General features: G+C 38.5%; 1 protein-coding gene across 1 annotated transcript; it reads left to right on the forward strand.

Annotated features, from left to right (window-relative positions):
- The first annotated feature begins 237 nt into the window (after positions 1–237).
- Positions 238–18829, forward strand: LOC110171518 (metalloreductase STEAP4-like). Its single transcript, XM_020937233.2, has 9 exons — positions 238–450; positions 2840–2947; positions 3958–4028; positions 4311–4395; positions 12235–12513; positions 12982–13076; positions 13351–13504; positions 14969–15139; positions 18566–18829. Exons 1-9 carry the CDS (start codon positions 238–240, stop codon positions 18827–18829), a joined length of 1440 nt encoding a protein of 479 aa, XP_020792892.2.
- The last annotated feature ends 1873 nt before the right edge of the window (positions 18830–20702 follow it).

Below are 20702 nucleotides of genomic sequence, written 5' to 3' on the forward strand. Positions count from 1 at the left end.
CACTAAAATAAAATAAAATAGTCAAATAAACATAACAGGGAGACAGTGCCGCCTGCACACACCTGTACTTGTGATAATGATAAGTGCAATAAATACATATACTTATTACACACGGAGAGGTCAAGAGGTTTATAGTTACTGCATAAGGGGGTTGGCCTCACATCAGGCCAATATCCAGTGTCATAAAATACTCAACAAAAACGCCACATTCTGCACTGACTACATTCAAGTGTGGTGATGACTGTGACAAGTGCAGGGTCTGAAGAGATGAAGTCAGGAAGCCTTCCTCTGGGTCCCATGGGTGCAGGAGCAGCTGGGGTGACTCTGTGTATCTTTGGGACGGGGGACCTGGGGCGCTCCCTGGGCCAGCGCCTGCTCCAGTCTGGATACAGAGTGGTGTACGGCAGCCGCAGACCAGACAGCTGTGGGCCCATACCACAGGGAGCTCAGGTAAAGCGCACATGGAGGAAGAGGAGGGTGGAGGAAGGGAGGGTGCATGGGACACTGCAAGAGCTAAGAAAGAAAAAGCGGCATACTATTTTAAAAGGAGGGCATATAATTTCAATATCACTCTGGTGGCAAGAGCTATCAGTGATTTTTGAAAAGTTCCATATCTAAGCTTTATATTTTGGTGTGATAGACTTTTCTGAGTTTCAGCAGTATCACAGTAATCAGCCTCTGAAGAGTCGAGAAATTCACATTAGACCACAGCGATGCTAGTGGTTACAGGAGCAAATTTGGAGCCAGACTCTATAGGAATAGGATTTTTTTAAATGAAAAAATATACAAAAAAAAAAAAGATGAATACGAGCTTTTTCAGACCCAACTGGAAAAGCTCTCAGCAGCATTTACAGAGAGAGGGGATACAATATTCCAATGTAAGTCAATGGGAGCCAGAGTCAGAAGGAGCTAGAAGTGCCCACATGTGGACTACACTACTTATTGTATCACTGATTTAGTCTTAATTACAAAACCTCTAAACATGATGGTCAAGTTGTTGAAGCAATCAGAAGGAAGATATCCTCACAATAGTCTCTCATTTAGGTTTCCAGTTCTTAAATATAAATAAAATGTCTCTCTAATCTGAATCGTCACTGTAAACCCCAGCTCCTGCAGCCAATCATTAGTCCGTGTGGGGAATTCTGGAGGTTCACATGAGATTTGACCTGTGCATATTCTGACAATGATGAAACCTTATAGACTCTGTGTCCTCTGTGCAGGTTAAGGCAGTGGCATCTCAGGCTGAGTTGTGATTAAACCAGTAGGCGCACAGACTCCACACCTTTAAATGACGAAGCAGAAAGTTTATTGCTATGAACGTGTGCCAAAATAGTAGTAAGAAGCTGTAATCCATCTAGTAGCAAGAGTGGTATCTATAAGTAGCAGTAGAGGAGTGACAGTGGTGCAGGTGGAAGCACATTCAGCCTATAACTAGAAAGTTGGTGGTTCAGATTCTTCTAAATCTGGTGGTGACCATAGACTGTCTATAAAAATGGACATACCTAATGCACTAGCCACGGCATTCCAAATAGGGAGTTCACATGGAGGCACTTCTTGGAATATTGTCACCCTTCTTTCTGTAACTGCTGCTGTGAGCCTTTGTCATTTTGATCGTAAAATATTTGTATCAATCCGTTCTATGTGATCCTGGTATTTTTTTATTTTATTTATTTATTTATTTTTTGCTATTTTGTCCGTCAACAAAATCCTATTCACCATATAGGGCCTGACTCCTAATTCGCCCCGTTACCGTTATCATCACGAGTTTCATTTGAGCGGCACCGAACGCTGTGGGTGACGTCACATTTGCTTCGTCCATTTCTTTATACAGTCTATAGTGGTGACCTTGATTACTTTTAGTTATTTATTAGGGGTGTAACGATATCCAAGTCTCACGATATGATATCGTCATGTTATGAGCCCCACACTACGATATTTATTGTGATATCGTGGGAAAGCTCACAATATGGTGGGGAGGCTCACGATTAAGGATGTAACAATATCCAAATCTCTCTGTACAATATTTTCATGATATGCATCTTACGGTACGGTATTTATTATGATATTTTGTGGAGGCTAACAAAACTGTTAATATGCTACTTTTTCCTCTTCAAATGCCTTGACAAGATTTAATCCAAAGAACTAAGACATAAAAGTGTTTAGAACTGTTATTTCTTCATGTAGTCTGCACTGAAATTGAGCAAAGGATCATGGTCTATGCAGTTCCCTCTGCCTTTTCCCTATGTCTATTGCTGCACCATAACTCTTAATTTAAGCAAAGAGACTTGTAATTTGATATATTGTGATGGTCCACGATTTTATTGTGAGGACTGTGACGATACAATATCACAATATTTTGGATATTGTTACATCCCTATTATTTATTTATGAAAAGGTGCAACTTTTCTGGTGGATGGTCCGCTACCTGCTGTCTTTATGGATTTGATATTACTTTGTCTGAAATGTTCCTCAGTATGGCAATAAACTGATATCAATGCACATTTATTCCACTGAATCAGAATACTTTGGAAATAGAAATACAATGCAGTAAGAATCCATTGGAAAACATTCACGCTGTTTTCCACAAATCTGACTATTAACTTGGCCTGTTGGTGTCACTTACTTGGCGTCTCCATGGAGATAGATACATTTAATGCCGTAGTGTGGAACATTCCAGGCAAAGCGTTAACATTTAGATCCATGGGCACAAGAAGGTGACGGACCCTCCACCAGAAAAGCCTGTCTTTAATCGGGTATGTGATTCATCTCTGTGGTAAATGAGCGAGTTGTGGAGGTTTGGCAGGAGCAGCAGTGTACATCTGTATGTGTGTGTTTACAGGTGATGAGCCATGCAGAAGCAGCCAACGCAGCCAACCTCATCTTCTTATGTGTGCACAGAGATCACTACGCCTTTATGCTAAACATGGAACCACATCTGCAGGGGAAGGTGAGAAGAGGAAGAAAGATAAGATTTTTCTTTGTCCTGTATTACTATTACTGTATTCCTGTATTTACATGCATCTAAGTAGATTTAAAGGTGTATCATGTAACTTCTGTGGTGGGGCTGCTGTGTTGTTCCCCTTCATTGCCTTTGCCTGGCATGTTACACGGGCATTCTTACAGTACAGTAAGTGGGGAGGACTCACCTCTCCATTTATCTAATCTGAAAGTTGTCCTGACGGCGCCCTGCCACCTGATTATCTGCATTGAGATAAGGTTCTTTCCATACTGGGAGTACATTCCAGGTAAAATAATAACTCCATGGAGACAAAAAGGGGATAAAAAGGTACATAGTGCACCTTTAGAGCTAAGTTGAATTAATGAATGTATTTTAAGCATGCAAGTTTTCTGTTACTAATGAATTTATCAAATACATGGATTATTAACAGAAAAGGAAAAAAAACAACAACATTAGTTTAAAGGTGCACTGTGTAGCTTTTTGGTGTAGAGTCTGCCATTAAACTCATTTGAATCCATGGAAACAATCCCACAATGACTCAGGGAAAGTTGTATTTTTAAGCAGTAAAGCACAAGTAATTGAATAAATGCACCATGGATGAGTTTAATGCCATACTGTGAAACCTATGGCATAATATCTCCATGGAAACAAGTTTGTGGCATACCCCTTACCAGAGGTGGGGACTTGAGAGTCGTGACTTGGACTTGAGTCAGACTTGAGTCACTATTTTTAGGACTTGAGACTTGACTTGATAAAATGGAATAAGACTTGGGACTCGATTTGGACTTGAAGGTCAGTGACTTGGGACTTGACTCGGACTTGAGGTCAAAGACTTGAGAATGAGTCCCACCTCTGCCCCTTACCACAAAAGTTACACAGTGCACCTTTAAAACAGAACAGGGTGAAATATCTTTACCATTTTAAGTTTTTGTAGAAGCCTTGATGAAAATTAGTCTTAATCTGTTCTGTAGATTCATTTTTGTCTTGTTTGTCTGAAGGTGCTGGTGGACATCAGCAACAACTTGAAGAAAAACATATATCCAGAATCCAACGCTGAATATCTCCAAAGGTAAACTGACCCATTCCATTGTCAGAAAAACACAGCTTATAGTGGGGCTCTCTTTTCAACATGTTTGGAGAATCAACAATCATCATTTTCTGAAAGCGCTCACAAATGCTCCTAGATGTGCAGAAATAAAAGGTGGTACAAGGTTACGGCGCCCCCTGTGGGACGTCCTGCCGTGTGTCTTTTCAGCAGCGGTGGAGAACATCGATTCGGAGCGTTTTGTGGGGTTTTCTTTGAGCTGGCGGTGCAGACAGGAGCGCAGCGTTGACTGTGTGTTCTGTACAGGCTGGTCCCCGGAGCGGCGGTGGTGAAAGGCCTGAACACGCTCTCTGCCTGGACGCTGCAGAATGGACCGCTGCAAGGAAAACAGGTGAGGCGAGAGTGAGAGGAGAGACATAGTTCAATAGAAGATTTCAGTGGAGTGAAGCGGAAACTGGGTATTTTTGAAAGTTTAAAGGTGCACTGTGCAACTTTTCTGGTGGAGGGTCCGTTGCCTGCTTGTCTCCATGGAGATGATATTGCTTTGCCTGGAATGTTCCATGGTATAACGTACAATGACACACTGTTTTTAATGCACCTCACAAAGCTAGGCATTAGGGACGTAACAATAACTGAAATATCGTGATATCATATCGTCTATGTTCTCACAATAATATCGTGAACCATCACAATATATCGAATTTAGGGATGGGCACGTTAACATGTAAATTTTTCTCCCCTTAATGCAGTTTTTACTTTTCTTTTTTTTTTTTCCAAACATGGAGAAGGGTGAGGAACTTTAACTTGGCCATTTTCATTTTAAATGCCATTTTCTTTTTAAAGTTCTTCAGACGGCACAGTCAACACAGCCAAAGTCATTTGTAACACTGCAATGCTGAATTGTCTTATCACTGAAGTTTCCCGAGTCTGAAATATCACCTAAATGCAACACACTCTGTTGATGCAAATCATTCAGTGAAACAAATGGAGCGAGGTTTCGGCCAACCACGTGAGATGCAACGTGTCAGAGCCGTCGTTTTGCACATGCACATTACACTTTCGGGGACACCACAGCGAGATCGATCGCTCTTCGTCACAACCCCCTCTTCCCCCACCCCCGGACTCACTGTTCTTCCACGAGAAGCCTGTGCCAGCGATCGCATGCTTAATAATAATAATAATATTCTTGTATGCCTTAGCAACTGGCTTTGTGCAGAAAAGTAAAAAGAAAAAAAAAAAAAAAAGATCTAGGAATTGACAAACTGCACTGAAAGTGTTTTCTGGTTATGTGCATTTTACTTTTGAATTCAGTTCATTAAGTAAAATTCTAGGAATTGACAAACTGCACTGAAAGTGGTGCTTTTTTTGAGTAAGATTCTCCAAAGACAGAAGTATAAACATGGTCTTTACAAACTAGTGCACTGCTACTGTATAAAGAAATGCTGTTTGCACAACAAATATATGGCACTTTTGTTTACATTCCCAGTAAAAGTGCGCTATATGCTACTTTTTAATAAATTTATTGATTTTGCATATAACATGTAATTAATCATGGTTAATCACAGGAACTCATACAATTAATGTGATTTTTTATTTTATTTTTTTACATTTTTGCCCATCCCTAATCGAATTACAAGTCTGCTTTGCAATTTTTGCTCACACTACAAGAAGAAATAACAGTTTTAAGCACTTTTAAGTCTTCGTTCTTGGATCTTGTCGAAGTATTTTAAGAGGAAAAAGTAGCATATTAACAGTTAGCCTCCACAAAATATCGCAATAAATATCGCACCATGAGCTTCATATGGTGACAATATCGTATCGTGAGACTTGGATATCGTTACACCCCTACTAGGCATACATGCACGACTGTATATTAGAAAAAAACTAACAAACAAACAAACAAAATTTTTCTTACACTGTCATTTAAAGTAAGATTTTTTTTGGCACATGAGGAAATGGGAGCCTTAAACACCAATCCAAAAACTCATTAACTAGGTTCCCCCACCTCTTCCTCTTCCCACTTGCACAGTTATTATTCTCAACATTGAGCTTGTCCCTCCGATACACTGTTAAAAGGACAGTTCGGAATTGTGGACATAGGACCTCATTTCCTAGTGAGCCAGAGTGTTGGAGACGTGTGGAGACACTTTTTTAACTATTCCATCCAGTCCTTGTATTTGCAGAGTCGCTGGTAGTAAGTAAAACCAACCTTGCATTTGAAGGATTTATGTCTGAGCAGCAGCGAATTGTACTTCCTGATAGAAAGCTTGGCAGCGGCGGACTGATATATAAGAAAATAGTTCCTCAACATGGGATGATTAATGTGATGCAAGGTTAGTTTTATTTCAAACATTATTCTATCAACACTGACATTTACATCGACAGTCTGGCATAATAATAGTTTTGCTTCGGGTGTTTTGTGGAGTGGGTGAGACTGTTTTTAATAGCAGGCAATCTATGGCCATTGACATGCACTAGCCTAGCACCAGAGACCTCTGCAAATACAAGGACTGGATGGAATATTTAAAAAAGTGTCTCCACACGTCTCCAACACTCTGGCTCACTAGGAAATGAGGCCCTTTGTCCAAAATTCAGAACTGTCCCTCTAAGAATCTCTACATAACTATACACAATTAGTCATTTGTATTTATTGATGCTGAACCCTCACACACTTACACACACACACACACACACACACACTTTACACCTTGTCTGCTGTGGTAATGTATGTATTTGTATTATATTGTTCCAAATTGTACTTATTGTGTTGTCCTGTCCAATGTCTGCATGCATGTTTTATGTTGCAAATGAAACAAAGAACAAAACAAAACACATTCATCTAGCATTTATTCATGACGGGTGTTTCTATTGCTCAAAAATACAAAAAATCTTTCTGCAAATAGGGATGACTTTCCACAGATCTGACTTGTAATGAAGTGTAGTTTGTACTTTTCCATAGTAATTGGCAATTCTAGGGCAGGAATGATCCAAATGATTCTAGTGAAGGTGTATGGAGTTTAAAAACACAGTGGAGCACTTCCTGTATTACCCCAAAACATCACACAAGTGTTTTCTAATTGAGAGAAGAACTCAGCCTAAATATTCTAGGTCTGTGTGAATGAAATAAAACACAGCTCTAGGTTTGATGAGGAAACAACATTATAATAATAACATACATCAGAACATAGCATAAATCCAGAACAGCAGTATAATTATTTCATTTAACTTGATTTATTAAGGACACAAGTGCAGACACATGATCCATAGCTTAAATTAAACAGAGCCCATTATGAAAAATTCAATGAGCTTGTGTAATGACGTCCTTGTGTCAAAACACGCTGGAGATTAGGGCAGGGTATCATTAAAAAGTTGCCGATATGATACATACCTCGATACATAGGCCATGATATGATACATCTTTCAATACAGTGCACTTTCGATTCAATGCGATATATTTTAAATCGATTTGATACGGTTCAATAAAAAAGATAAAGGCAAAATCATATATGTGACACTAAAAGTCTTTGTTAAATCACTTCTTGTGCAAAGTTTGTATGAAACACAAACATTTTACTCATCAAAACAGTGAAAATGTCAAATGTGTCGCATAAACGAGTTTCCTTTCTCTAAACAAGCAACAAAACTGTAGTGCTGTAACAAAATAATTTAGTAAAATGTACCAAAAAATACTCTTGGTGATATATCAGTGCAGCAGCCCACGATATCGTTGCTGTATCATCACATTAAACGATATGATATTTTGATATTTTTGCACACTCCTACTGGAGATATATTTAGTGTTTTCAGATATCCAAAGGCACTATTGCTGTTAATCTGATTCCTTGTCATTTTAAATCAATTACTATGTGAAAATATGACAAATTTTGCAGTAAGTGTTGGAAAAATTGGTAATCAGATGTATATGACTGTTATAACAAAACAACTTTACAGCCGGAGAAGCTACTGTTAATGATTTTGTATACTTTTTGTTTGTTTTTTTCCACAAATTTATGTAGCATTCTTTGGTTCTTGCTGGGTGAGTTTTGGTAGCCAGGCTGATGCCACCTTAGTGCCTCCGCTCAATTTAATTTGTCTCCAGCAACTAGGTCAAGAATCAGAATACACTAGACAGCAAAAACCCCGTGCGAGTCCAAGCACCAGCCAATCAGCGACGAGCCATACATTCTGTGTTGGCAACAATTCCCGAGATCGAGGATTTAAAGCCGGAACAAAGAGAATGTTTGGTAAATTTTATCAAGGGGAAAGATGTTATTGTCCTTCTTCCTACAGGATTTGGGAAAAGCTTAATGTACCAGTTAGCCCCGTTAGCGGCGCATTACAAAAGTCACAACCAAATAGCAGCGATTGGTTAAATAAAAAAAAGTACCGGCCTACCGTCGAGTGAACGAATCCTAACGCTGCGAGGTCAGACAGTTTCTACGAAGTGAAACCGTCTGATGAATCAGGTTAGAGTTTCAGGGCTATGACTTTGGTACAATTGAACCAAGCTTGTTTTTAGCTTTGAGCGGATACACTTCATTGCTGAGCTGCTTTTGCATTGGTTGTCAAAAAGCTACAGCCGGCAGAGTGGTAAATACTTGGCATTTGGAAGCATATTTGTCAGTTAAAGATACGGGCTGAGTTCCTGAACCTGTTTTGGTCGTGTTATTATTAGCTGCAGGGATATGGAGCATGTCTGTGTATTGTAACGAGGAACAACACCTTTTCTAATAATAGCCCCATTTCCTCACAATACTTGCATCATTTAGGAATTTATAGCTCAGCGGCTTCTTATTGATCTTCATCTTTCTATAACTGTTGCAATGAAGAGGAGGCAGGCAGCGCTCATCTAAGCAAATAAACAAACTCACTCTGGTTTCAAAGTCAGACAGACCAGTGAGCTCCGCGGCTTCCCTTTCACAGCTACAAAGAGAAACTCCAACTCCAAACACGCGCAAAACCTCAGGAGACCAAACCTGGATCTGCCTCCAGCCCTACTGCACACACACACACACAACACACACAAACACACACACTCACATAACGACACTGCTCTCTTTTCTCTGGTAGATCCACAAGTATTTGAATATGTCTATTAGTATGTTTATATGCACCAAGAAAAACATGTTGCGCTGATCATCCCAATGTTTTTGCTGAATTACTAAATAGAGTTAAGTATTTATGTTGCATTTTTATATTAGTAGGCCACATGATATATTTGTGTTACATTTTGTGTTTAGGCATTTACTAAAATATTTTTTTAGTTTTTATGGAGAGATCAACCAACACAGCAAAAAGTGGAGTGTTAAAATTGACTCACAGAATCAACTTTAACATTTTCTCAGGGTTTATATGAGTCCCATCTGTTCTAGAGATAATTTAACATTTTTGGAAATGTTAAATAAGTAACACTGGACCAAAGTTCCGGTTTAACCCCAAAATCCAGAGTTATTTTAACGTTTTGAGAGTAAACAGATAACACTTTGTACAGTTCCTGATTTAGCTAAACAACACACAGAGATGTTTTATTTTATTTATACTTTATTTTAGTTCATTTAAGATGAAATTATGAACAAAACTGGTTCAAACTGGTCTTCTCTCGCAAGAGTTTGAAGTGGTGAATGGGAAGCGCCAAATTAGCACTAAGAGAAGTTGAATTAACCTCAACCATATTAACTCATATCAACAAATAACCCCAACTCAAACCCCATTTAACTTTCAAATAGTTAAAATAACACTTTGGGTGTTAAAAACAACTCTGAAATATTTTACCCTAAAATTTTAATCCTCCAGTTTTTGCTGTGTACCAAGTATCTGTATTTGCCAAATAAGGATTGAAATCATTGTAGATAATACTCTAAACTCAAATGAATCAAAAGGTTGAATTAATAGTTTACATTTACATTGTCTCCATGGAGATGTTCTTATTTTGCCTGGGATGTTACACAGTATAGCATTAAGTGCACTTCATTTGCATTTATTCAGTAACACAGGTTCTTTCTCTTTGTCTCACTTATTTTGTTCGTGCAGCAAAGACAAGGCAAATAATCATAGAAATATGTATTTATGTTCATTCTCAGATTTGTTGTTGTTGTCATTCTCTTTAAATTGATGCCAACAAAACAATACCATGAGCAATAAAAAAAAAACACCAAAAAAAACAACAACTTATAAAATCAAAAATACCTTGAAAAAATGCATTCTCTCTGTAAGTGATCTCACATCTCCACAGATCTGACCTGTAACTTGGTGTATAATGACGTAATCTGTTTACGAAGATAGATCTCAGTTGAACATTCCAGGCAAAGCAATAACATCTTCTTGGAAATAAGCATTACTGGAAATGTTGTTTAATGCACTTTTTTCTTTTGTTTTCTTTTGTTTTGTTTTTTTTTTACTGTAATTTGGTTGAATATTTTAATTTGATAACAGTGACCACAGAGCAATGGGCCGCAGCCTGAGAGTTGATGTATACAGTCAGGTGTTTGTACAAGTCTTGTTTTCCCTGGACAGTGATTTGGTTCCAGTGACATCGGGCCCAGGTCTTGGTCATTTACATTGTGATAGAGATTTAGTGTGTCTGTGGTGCAGTAATGTGAGGAGACATGGAGCCTGCCTGCTCCACTTATGTCCACACCTGAGGGAAAGTGCTCCATTCCTCTACACTGTCTGCCTACTCGCTCTCTCTCTCTCTTTGTCTCTCTCTCTCTTTTTCTTTGTCTCACTTGTCTCTCTTATTCCGCTCTCTCTCTTTGTCTCACCTCTTTCTATGTCCACACCTGAGGGAAAGTGCTCCATTCCTCTGCATTATGTCACTGTGTACCTCTCTCTCTCTCTCTGTCTCTCTCTCTCTCTCCGTTTCTTTTCCTCATCTCTTTCTTTGTCTCATCTTTTTTCTCTTTGTCTCACTTGTCTCTTTTATTCCGCTCTCTCTCTTTGTCTCATCTCTTTCTATGTCCACACCTGAGGGAAAGTGCTCCATTCCTCTACACTGTGTGTCTATCTCTCACTCTCTTTCTTTCTCTCTCTCTGTCTCACTTCTCTCTCTCTTATTCCGCTCTCTCTCTTCGTCTCACCTCTTTCTATGTCCACACCTGAGGGAAAGTGCTCCATTCCTCTGCACTATGTCACTGTGTACCTATCTTTGCTCTCTCTCTCTTTCCCTCACCTCTCTCTCTTATTCCACTCTCCTCTCTCCTCTCATTTTATCTCCTCTCATCTTTCTGTTTCTTTCTCTTTGTCTCATCTCTCTCTCTTTCTCCTCTCTCTCTCTCTCTCTTTGTCTCATCTTTTTCGCTTTGTCTCACTTGTCTCTCTTTGTCTGTCCTCTCTCTCTTATTCCGCTCTCTCTCTTTATCTTATCTCTTTCTCTTTCTCATTTTACCTTTCCTATCCTCTCTTTCTCTCCGCACTCGCACTATGTCTCCTCTCTCTCTCTCCCATCTCTCTCTCTCATTCCACTCTTTCTCTTTGTCTCATCTCTCCTCAGTCTCTCCTCATCTGTCTGTTAATTTTTTGCTTCTTTACTCAATTGTTTTGTGTTAAAAAGGGTTAGTCCGCACATTTGGATCTAAAAATGCGATTACATATTGGGGTGGGTAGAATTGTCCAGAAAAATCTTCAATATAAATTTGGATATTTACATTCAGCCAAAAAGAAAGATTACTGTTGAAAATTGGAGGGAGAATTTGGATTTTATTTTTTCCTAAAGCAATTTTGAACCCAGGTTTGATACTGGCTGAAATAACAAGTCACAATTTATTGCAAGTGGAATAATAAAATGTTCTTAAAAATATTACCAATTCATAACAACAACAAAGAGATGAAAATTAAGCTTGGAATATCAAACTTTATTGGTCAAAGGTGTCAAACGTCCATGAAAATGCTTTGACAAAAAATATATACATAAAAAGTAAACAAAAAAGCTGTGGTGTGATTTATTACTCACATTTAAAATCTGTTTGAATGAAGGCTGAATTAGCATTTAGCCTTTTTAACATCTCTATTAGTCTAATATAAAATTCCAAGAATGAGATAATACAGACGGCTATCCTTCTAAGAAACACATTTGCTTATAAATCTATGACTCAAACGACGCCCTATCTGCAGTGACTCAAGTCCTGTGGGTTAAATTTGTTTTTGTTTGGTGTTTTTATCTGTATACTGTATGTTTATAGCATAATAAATCTAATCTAGTCTAATCTTAATCCCGAACCCTGTGCCCTTGCAGACGTTCATATGCGGGGACAGTGCCGAGGCTAAACAGGCTGTATCGGAGGTGTGCACCCGTCTGGGCCTTTGGGTGGTGGACAGGGGCAGTGTGGGTGCGTCCCGGGAGCTGGAGGACTTCCCGCTGCAGCTCTTCCCAGAGTGGAGGCTGCCTCTGAGCATCGCTGCTGGCCTCGGCGCTGCCTTCTTCATCTACCTGCTCATCAGAGACGTCGTCTACTCCTATGTGGAGGACAAAAAAGACATCTCATTCAAGATTATGGTTGCCCTGCCGAATAAGGTAATGCACAAGAGTGGTGATAAGCCTGGATGTAATCAAAGTACAGAAAAAGTAGTAAAATCACAGAAAACAGTCAAAGATACAAGAGCATCATGTACATTTGCGTTTGGTTGAAGTACTTGTTACTATTTTCATTACAACTGTAGTGAATTTGTTTCTGAACATTCACATTGCAAATATCAGTTTTGATTAACTATATCATTTAACTTTACCAGCTCTCCTGGAACAAACTTATGTGGCCTCGGCTTCTTCAATATACATATTTACAGTTTTGCTTAAAGACACAGTATCAGACTGAACTTGGGGACTTTAAAACTCCAGCCTTTTGGTTACTTGTCAAATACTATCAAACTGACACCCACAAAATTCATTTCTACAAATTCTTAAGTGTCCCTAGTAAGAGACAAGAACAAGGGTATTTAGGACAGTGAATGAATTAAAGCAGGATTCCTATTGGGCATCTTTCAGGTCCTCCCCACTGTGTCACTGATCATGCTGTCCCTGTGTTATCTGCCTGGGGTTATTGCTGCCTTCATCCAGATCTACAGAGGGACCAAGTACAGGTCAGACAAACATCTGCATCTGTTCTAATCTCCTGTAGTTTAGTTTAGGTAGCCCGGGCAGTTGAAAAGGGGTTAAAAAGCTGTGTTGACCTGGGCCCCACGGTCTAAGTGATTCAAATGTCTGACATGTTGAGCAGAATTTTCATTTCTGATCAGTGCATGAGCCTTCTTGGTCAGCCCACTCACGTAAAGAGTGGCCATTATACACAAGGCTTGATTTGAACACCGTACAAGACTGTGGTAGTAACTTTGGTCTTAAATTATTCATTTGCAGGCGCTTCCCGAACTGGCTGGACCGCTGGATGCTGTGCAGGAAGCAGATTGGTGTATTGGCTCTTGGTTGCGCCCTGATGCATGTCCTCTACATATTTGTCCTCCCCATCCGCTACTCTGCCAGACACAGGTTCATCACCCAAGTGGTCAATGAGGTTTGGCTCACACTCATCACAAACTTATGAAGCTTCTCCAACTGCATAGTGCCATTTAGAAGACATTTACCGTATTTTACGCACTATACAGTGCTCTGGATTATCAGGCGCACTGTCATTGAATGGTCTATTTTCAAACTTTTTTCACATATAAACTGCACCAGACTATAAGGTGCATTAAACAAAGCACAACAGTTAGAAAAGTCAGTCAAACTTTATTTAATGCGTTCACAATAACTCAACTTTGTTCAGTTGTAACGCATAAAAAAAATACTGTCTGAGACCGTTAAATTGTTAGAGTATTCACAGTAACTCATAATTGTTCAAACCGTTGGGCGATTACGGCGTCCAGCACGCCCGCATCCCTCTCGTCATTATCCGAGTCAGTGTCATTACTATTACCTGGCAGTTCAGTGATGATTCCGGTGTTGGTGAAAGCTCGGACCACAGTTGATACTGATCCTTAGCCCAGGCATCCACGATCTATTGGCAGATTGTGGCGTAAGTGGCTCGGCGCTGTCTCCCTGTCTTGGTGAAAGTGTGTTTACTTTCTCCCTCGCAGCTCGCAGTTTAACTTTATAACAGCCTTGAGTTTAAAGTCCGTGTTGTAAGCGTGTCTCTTGACAGGTGCATTTTGATATTAAAAGGAATCACAGTATGTATTACTTCGCGATTCTCCTGACTATGGTAGCCATAATGCTGCAAGTGGTGCAGCTCTGTAGTTTACTAAAGTTGTACTAAGACACCCCAATACATTCACATATAAGGCGCTCTGGATTATAAGGCGCGCAGTCATTTTTTTGATGAAATTAAAGGCTTTTAAGTGCACCCTATAGTGCGAAAAATACGGTAAATACACTCCCATACACTGTCCTGAATGCAATTTTGTTATCAGTATCAAAGAAAGAGCCTAAACCTATATCTATGAGCGCGGAAAAATAATATGGTCAAGTGATTGTTACAAAGGACTTTTTAAAAATGTTATTGTATTTATTTATTTATTTGTTTGTTTTTTGTATTTATTTATTTCAATGATCTAACTTTGATCCTGTTCCACAAGCACAACTCTCTTCTGTATCCCCAGCAGGTGAACCATCAACCACCTCAGCTTCTCTTTTCCTTCACTTTTATCATCATACTTCAGGCATTAAACAACTATCACACCTCACACACTTGAAAATATCCACTGAATGTATGTGACAATATTTGGACTAAATCCTATTTGCCCCAGTATTACTATGAAACCCTCTTGCAAGTTGCTGGCCTCACACATAAGACTTCCTTGTTTAATCCCAGTTATTTAAGCATAAGTCCTGCCCGCTCAAAATCAGTTCATTCACACATGACCCTTTTCTGACAAAATGCTACATAATTTAGCAGAATTATAGAAGACGAGTCTAAATTTCTGGTTGTCCATCTCCCTCTCTCATGCTCCTGCTGTTCTTTTTTTTTTTTTTTTCCCAGTTGAAGAATAACAAGACGACTCCGTTTTACTTCGACACCAGAGTGGCGTGGGCCGTAGACTCCCTGATGGGCCTGGGGATCCTGGGCTTCTTCCTGTTCGTGCTTTTGGGCATCACCTCTCTGCCTTCAGTCGGAGCCTCTCTGAGCTGGAGGGAGTTCAACTTCATCCAGGTCAGGACTGCTCAGACATCTGTACAACTTTATGACAGGATCTTAGTCACTACACTGCTCACAATCAGAAATGTTTTATGGGCATTGTCAAGGAACAAAACATCTGATTGTGCTTGTGTATGGAAATAAATTAGGGCTTGGTGATATGAACTATGTAGGTGGTTTTTGGATTGTAGACTGCGATGATATCTATTTACCTATTGCTTACACTGTACTTTGTCATGAAATACTGGAAAGATGAATTATGGAATATGGAACCTGATCATTTCTATTATTGACTAGACCCAAGAGCATACTGTATTACAACAAAAATCTGCAGTTATGATGTTCTGAAACCCAGCAATAGGAAGAGAGATTTTTAATTGTTTTTAACCTCAATATAATATAACTTTGTCAACTCAAGGATTTTTCTTAATGTTAAATGTATATTTTAGCTGTAAGTAGTTTTTAAAGGTATTTTGGTTTGGCCATAAATTCCAAAGCTGTTGATTAGAAAGTATAATCTGGCTAAGCAGCTGTAGTTTTGAACCTAAAGGAGCCCGTGACACAGGCTCAGCTGTAAATACAAAGATATTTTATTATAATAATTCTAATATTCAAAGTCTAAACCAGCCAGGTCTAAATTAGAATAAACCAGAGCCACACACTATTTTCACTATTTTTAGGACTTGAGACTTGACTTGATAACATGGACTAAGACTTGGGACTCAAGTTGGACTTGAAGGTCAGTGACTTGGGACTTGACTTGGACTTGAGCCCTCTGACTTGAGAAGACTTGAAATAAATATTTTTTACTTTTTTGAAAGCACTTTTCTCTTTACAGTTGATACATGCAGTGCTTAATTTTACAGGAACAAACTGGAACATGTCCCTCCCACTTCTGTTTGTTACTTGATTGTTTGTTACTTGTTACTGGATGTAACTGAAGTACTGTGATACTCAAATGCACTACAGTAAGATACAGTACAATGCAGTATATGCAGTACAATACAGTAAAACAGGGAACTACAAAGAACATGATCCTTCCATTTCAGTACAGACTACATGACAAAATAACTGTTATTAAGCACTTTTAAATCTTAATTCTTTCTATTCTGGCCGTAATGATTCACACCAAGATCTTGTGAAGAATTTTAAAAAGGAAAAATTTTCATTTCTACAACTCTTATATAAATACTCACATACAAATATTCCATGAGTTTTTTTTAAGTACAATTTAGTTTAAAAGTCATATAAATTGCAATAATCTAAGGTATATTTGGTACTTTGGTTTAAAGACTTGAAATGACTTGAAGCTTAAAGCAGACGACTTGGACTTGACTTGGACTTATGGGCCAGTGACTCAAGACTTGACTTGGACTTGCCTGTATTTAACTTGGGACTTGACTCGGACTTGAGGTCAAAGACTTGAGACTTACACGAGACTTGCAAAACAAAGATCTATGGTACTAAAGGCCTATGGTACATGTTTTTGGAAAAGCTGGACCAGGTCTAAACTAGAACTTATCTAGGCCTAAAAGCTTCCAGAACTGAACCAGGACAAAAAACAAAAAATCCCAACTTTTTTTCCTGAAGACGTCTAGAGTTCAAGACGTTAGTGTACGGCCCAACTTCTATGTCTGTTTCCATACCACTGCTGTCCGTCACTATCAGCTCACACACTTTTGGTGCCTTTGAGAAAATCTTTATTTAGTCTTTCCAATGTTTTAGCACTGAGATGTTGAGGTAATATGTCAATGGCACTATCTCCCGTGAGCGTAGTTAACTAGCTGGCTAACTCAGGATCTAGGAGTGGAGAGCGAGCTGGACTTTAAATGTTAAGTTATTCATTAAATAGAATTATGGTGCCAGGTTATAATCCCCAGGCAGAAAATTGTTAATACGGGTCACGGGCCACATTGTGTAAAGGGCAAACTTCAGATGGAAAAAGCAAGCCTAAGTCGAGCTTATCTTATGATCTCAAGTTACAACATGCTGCGATAAGGATTCAGGAGTCATTTATTATATATATATTTATTATATCAGGGCCTAAAATGATTTAAGTACTTGGAATCCATCCATCAATTAATCCATTTTCTCCCGGTTTATCCAAATATAATTGCATATATCAGCAGTAAATATATATTTTTAAAGGGAATGTACTTTTTAAATTGTAATTTTATAGCTGTAGTGGGCCATTAGTAATGATTTAATAGTAACAATATTTGACTCCAATACTGGATTTGTCCTGTGTTGTGATATAAATGATATTGTTGTTTATATCAATAATATTTTCTGTGCCTTTAAATGAATAAGTAAAGTTAAAGTCCTTGCACTATTCAAGCTCATTTAAAAAATGTAGCTGTGAAGTAAAAAATTGGCAAAGGTTTACGTTTCCCTAGACTGTAAATTCTGCCCATTATTTCAAGTGTTACTGCCAGAGAAGACTATATTCTCAAACTATGACCTCACTGCACAATAATGATTTAAATGTTGCTTTATGGTGCAATTACAGTCAGCTATAATTGTAAATTGTAATTGAAATAACATTATCAACGTAATTAACACAATGACAGGCTCCAAGGCTGACATTACAGTGCCGTTTCTCTCGATCTCTAAATGATACAAACAGGCCACAAACTCCAAAAGCCAAAACGTAGACAGGCCATAATATCTGCCAATATTTATTAGTGAGTTCTTAACCTTAGAGTACCCATATTACACAATGTTTTGACTAATATTGTGGGACCCTAGTCTGCTTAAGCCATAAGGTCCTGGTTAAATACATATAGTGCAAATACAATATCATTGAAATACTTTTCCAGAACTTTTCCTTTTTGAATTATTTAATCACACAGTCTGCAAACACATGACACTTTTTGTAACATATTTTCGAATAAAGATGAAGTCTTGCAATACCTGTCCACAAATTGCAAATTAATTCCACACTAAGGCAAATAATATTCTCTGTGTTATGGTATGATTGCATAGTCCATTTACAAATGCATGTTACCAAAAATATTTTCTATTTTCTGGTATAACTTGCAACATGTATAATCCAAACATATTGAAAATGAATATGTAAGTAGGTCATGTCTAGCAGGTAAAGCGCAAAGGGGGTTTAGGGGACCTCCACCAAGAATTTTTGTAAACATTTTCCTGTGTTTTGATGGGCGTTAGAGGAGGTTTTTTTTTTTTTTTTTCAAAAACTTGATACTATTTTAGTATTTTATTGCAGTGGCAATCTCTACTAATCTGACATTCATTAATCCATCAAAGCAAAGGGCGGAGACTATTTCAAGGACAAAATAAATTAATATTTTCCAGGATACTTGACTGTACTATTTCTCTTTTGCATGCATGGAAACAGAGCAGGGCAATTACTTTCCAGTTTTTCCAGGACATGAGGGCACCTGATTGAAGTAACATTCCCTTTGTTTCCCTCAGTCCAAGCTGGGCTACCTGACTCTGTTCATCTGCACTGCGCACTGCTACATCTACGGCTGGAAAAAGCTCCTGTCGCGCTCCACATATAAGTGGTACACCCCGCCCGGGTACATGCTGTGTTTGATCACCCCGTCTGTGGTGCTGGTGCTGAAGGCCATCCTGCTCCTGCCCTGTGTGAACCGCACCCTCACACGCATCCGGCAGGGCTGGGAGAGAGCGCCTCCTACAGGACATCTAGAAAAGCAAAAGGCGACCAACTTTTGAGCTGTTCTCTGTTTGAGAAGAGATGTTTTTTGTTTTTATTATATAGGTATTGTACAGTGAGCTAAATTATTTATACTCTTGTCATAATTTGACACATTTGACAAGACCACTGCTTTTAAAAGTTATTTTTCCAATTCTTATTTGTTGTAAACCTGCCAGTCAGTAAAGGTGTTCCCAAAAGTGAACCCATTAGTAGTTAGTGATTCAGAAGCTTTTGGCTGTAGGCCTGTGTGCTCTACATTTCTAAATCACTATGTGGCTTTCTTTTGTCAAACATTGTGTACATAAAAATTTGTTAAATTGATTAGTTTTCTAAAATTAAAACAAATATTTTGCCAATATTTAATTGTGCCCCTGTGTCTGTGTTGTTTAGGGTCAAAGCTTTTGGTAGAATTAACTCTTTTTTTTTGATAAGCAGTGTAGACCAGCTATTGTCAGTCAGTGGAAGAATCTTATTGTAAAGAGCTCTTTATCTACAGTACAAAGTTGTTTTTGTGTAACCTCGTGCACCAAGATGGAACCCCATGATATTTATGAATTCATAAACTCACAAGAATCCATCTTGAAATACTCCCGCTGTATGTCTGTGCTTTTCTCTCAACTGGCTGTAACAAAAGTTAGATTTTTCAGCTTGTTCTGCTGTTGTGACGCTTCAGCCTCAAATATTCGTAGTGAATTTCCATGCCATTACAATGACATATAATTATATACAATTTAAATGTATAATTATGTTTTCATGTGAAAAAGGTTCATATCTATAACATCATGCTGTAGTTTTACATCAGAAAGCTTTGGCATGTCTTCACTGCTGTGACATAACACAAGCCTTGAATATATTATGATTCATTTATAGCACAGTTCATACACTGAGAAGTTCAAAGTGCTTTACAGAATAAGGACATTAAAATCACAATACCAACAAATCACAACATAAATAATCATCATGAAATTTACTTCAAAAGAGAAGAGAGAAGTGTGCAGAATAAAACATGCACAGCTAAAGAGAAGCTTTTTGAGCCTGGATTTAAACATTGTCAGAGCAGAGTCTCATCTCCAAGAAGACTGTTCCAGATTTTAGCTGCATGAATCTGAAATGCTGATTCACAAAGTGCTTTCAACAATTTTTAACACTTTATGGTTCTTACTTTGTATTGACTTTACACCAGTATTCTGACGTTCACACAGGACTAGTTTAAACATTTTCCACCTCAAAAATATGAATTGGTAATATTATCTTATGAATATTATTATTAGATATAATATTATCTTAACTTACTGGGGCTATTGGGGGCCATTTCACCTTTGATGTCTCACCTGCATCAGAAGAAGAAAGCAGAAAAGGGTGAAAGAATTGACCTTTCAAGGTTGTATTTACTTTGTATCGTGACAAGCTGTGCAGTGACCTCGTGTGGACAGGTGCAGAACAGCACACACACGTTACACAAGAAAACCACAGGCCGTGAATGATTAAAAAGTGCCGAAGTAGTACAGGACTTTTTGCAGCCTGGAGGCATCTTCTTATCGTCTAACTACATTATCTTTGAACGCAATCAGCAATCCATTGTATTGTATTATTTTGGGTCTGCTGCTGCTGGGGGTGTGTTGGGAATGAAAATGAAATTAGCAGAGATTCTGCCATGGGAGAGAATTAAGATGTTGCAATGTGGCGAAAAGGCGTAAAAATAGCTCATGTATATTCAACACTCGCACTCATGTTTAATTTCACACGTCTTGATTTCCATGAGAACGTAACAAGATTATGTGTGTCAAGTGGTGAAGCCGACCTCATATCTGTGAATAAACAAACTAGAGGATGCATCTCCTGGACAACATCGATTTCATCTTCCAGTCATCAACATGTGAAAGATACAGC

The sequence above is a fragment of the Boleophthalmus pectinirostris genome, unplaced genomic scaffold (genome assembly GCF_026225935.1).
Source record: "Boleophthalmus pectinirostris isolate CB_2022bp ecotype Guang Dong unplaced genomic scaffold, ASM2622593v1 HiC_scaffold_6, whole genome shotgun sequence".
NCBI lineage: Eukaryota > Metazoa > Chordata > Actinopteri > Gobiiformes > Gobiidae > Boleophthalmus > Boleophthalmus pectinirostris.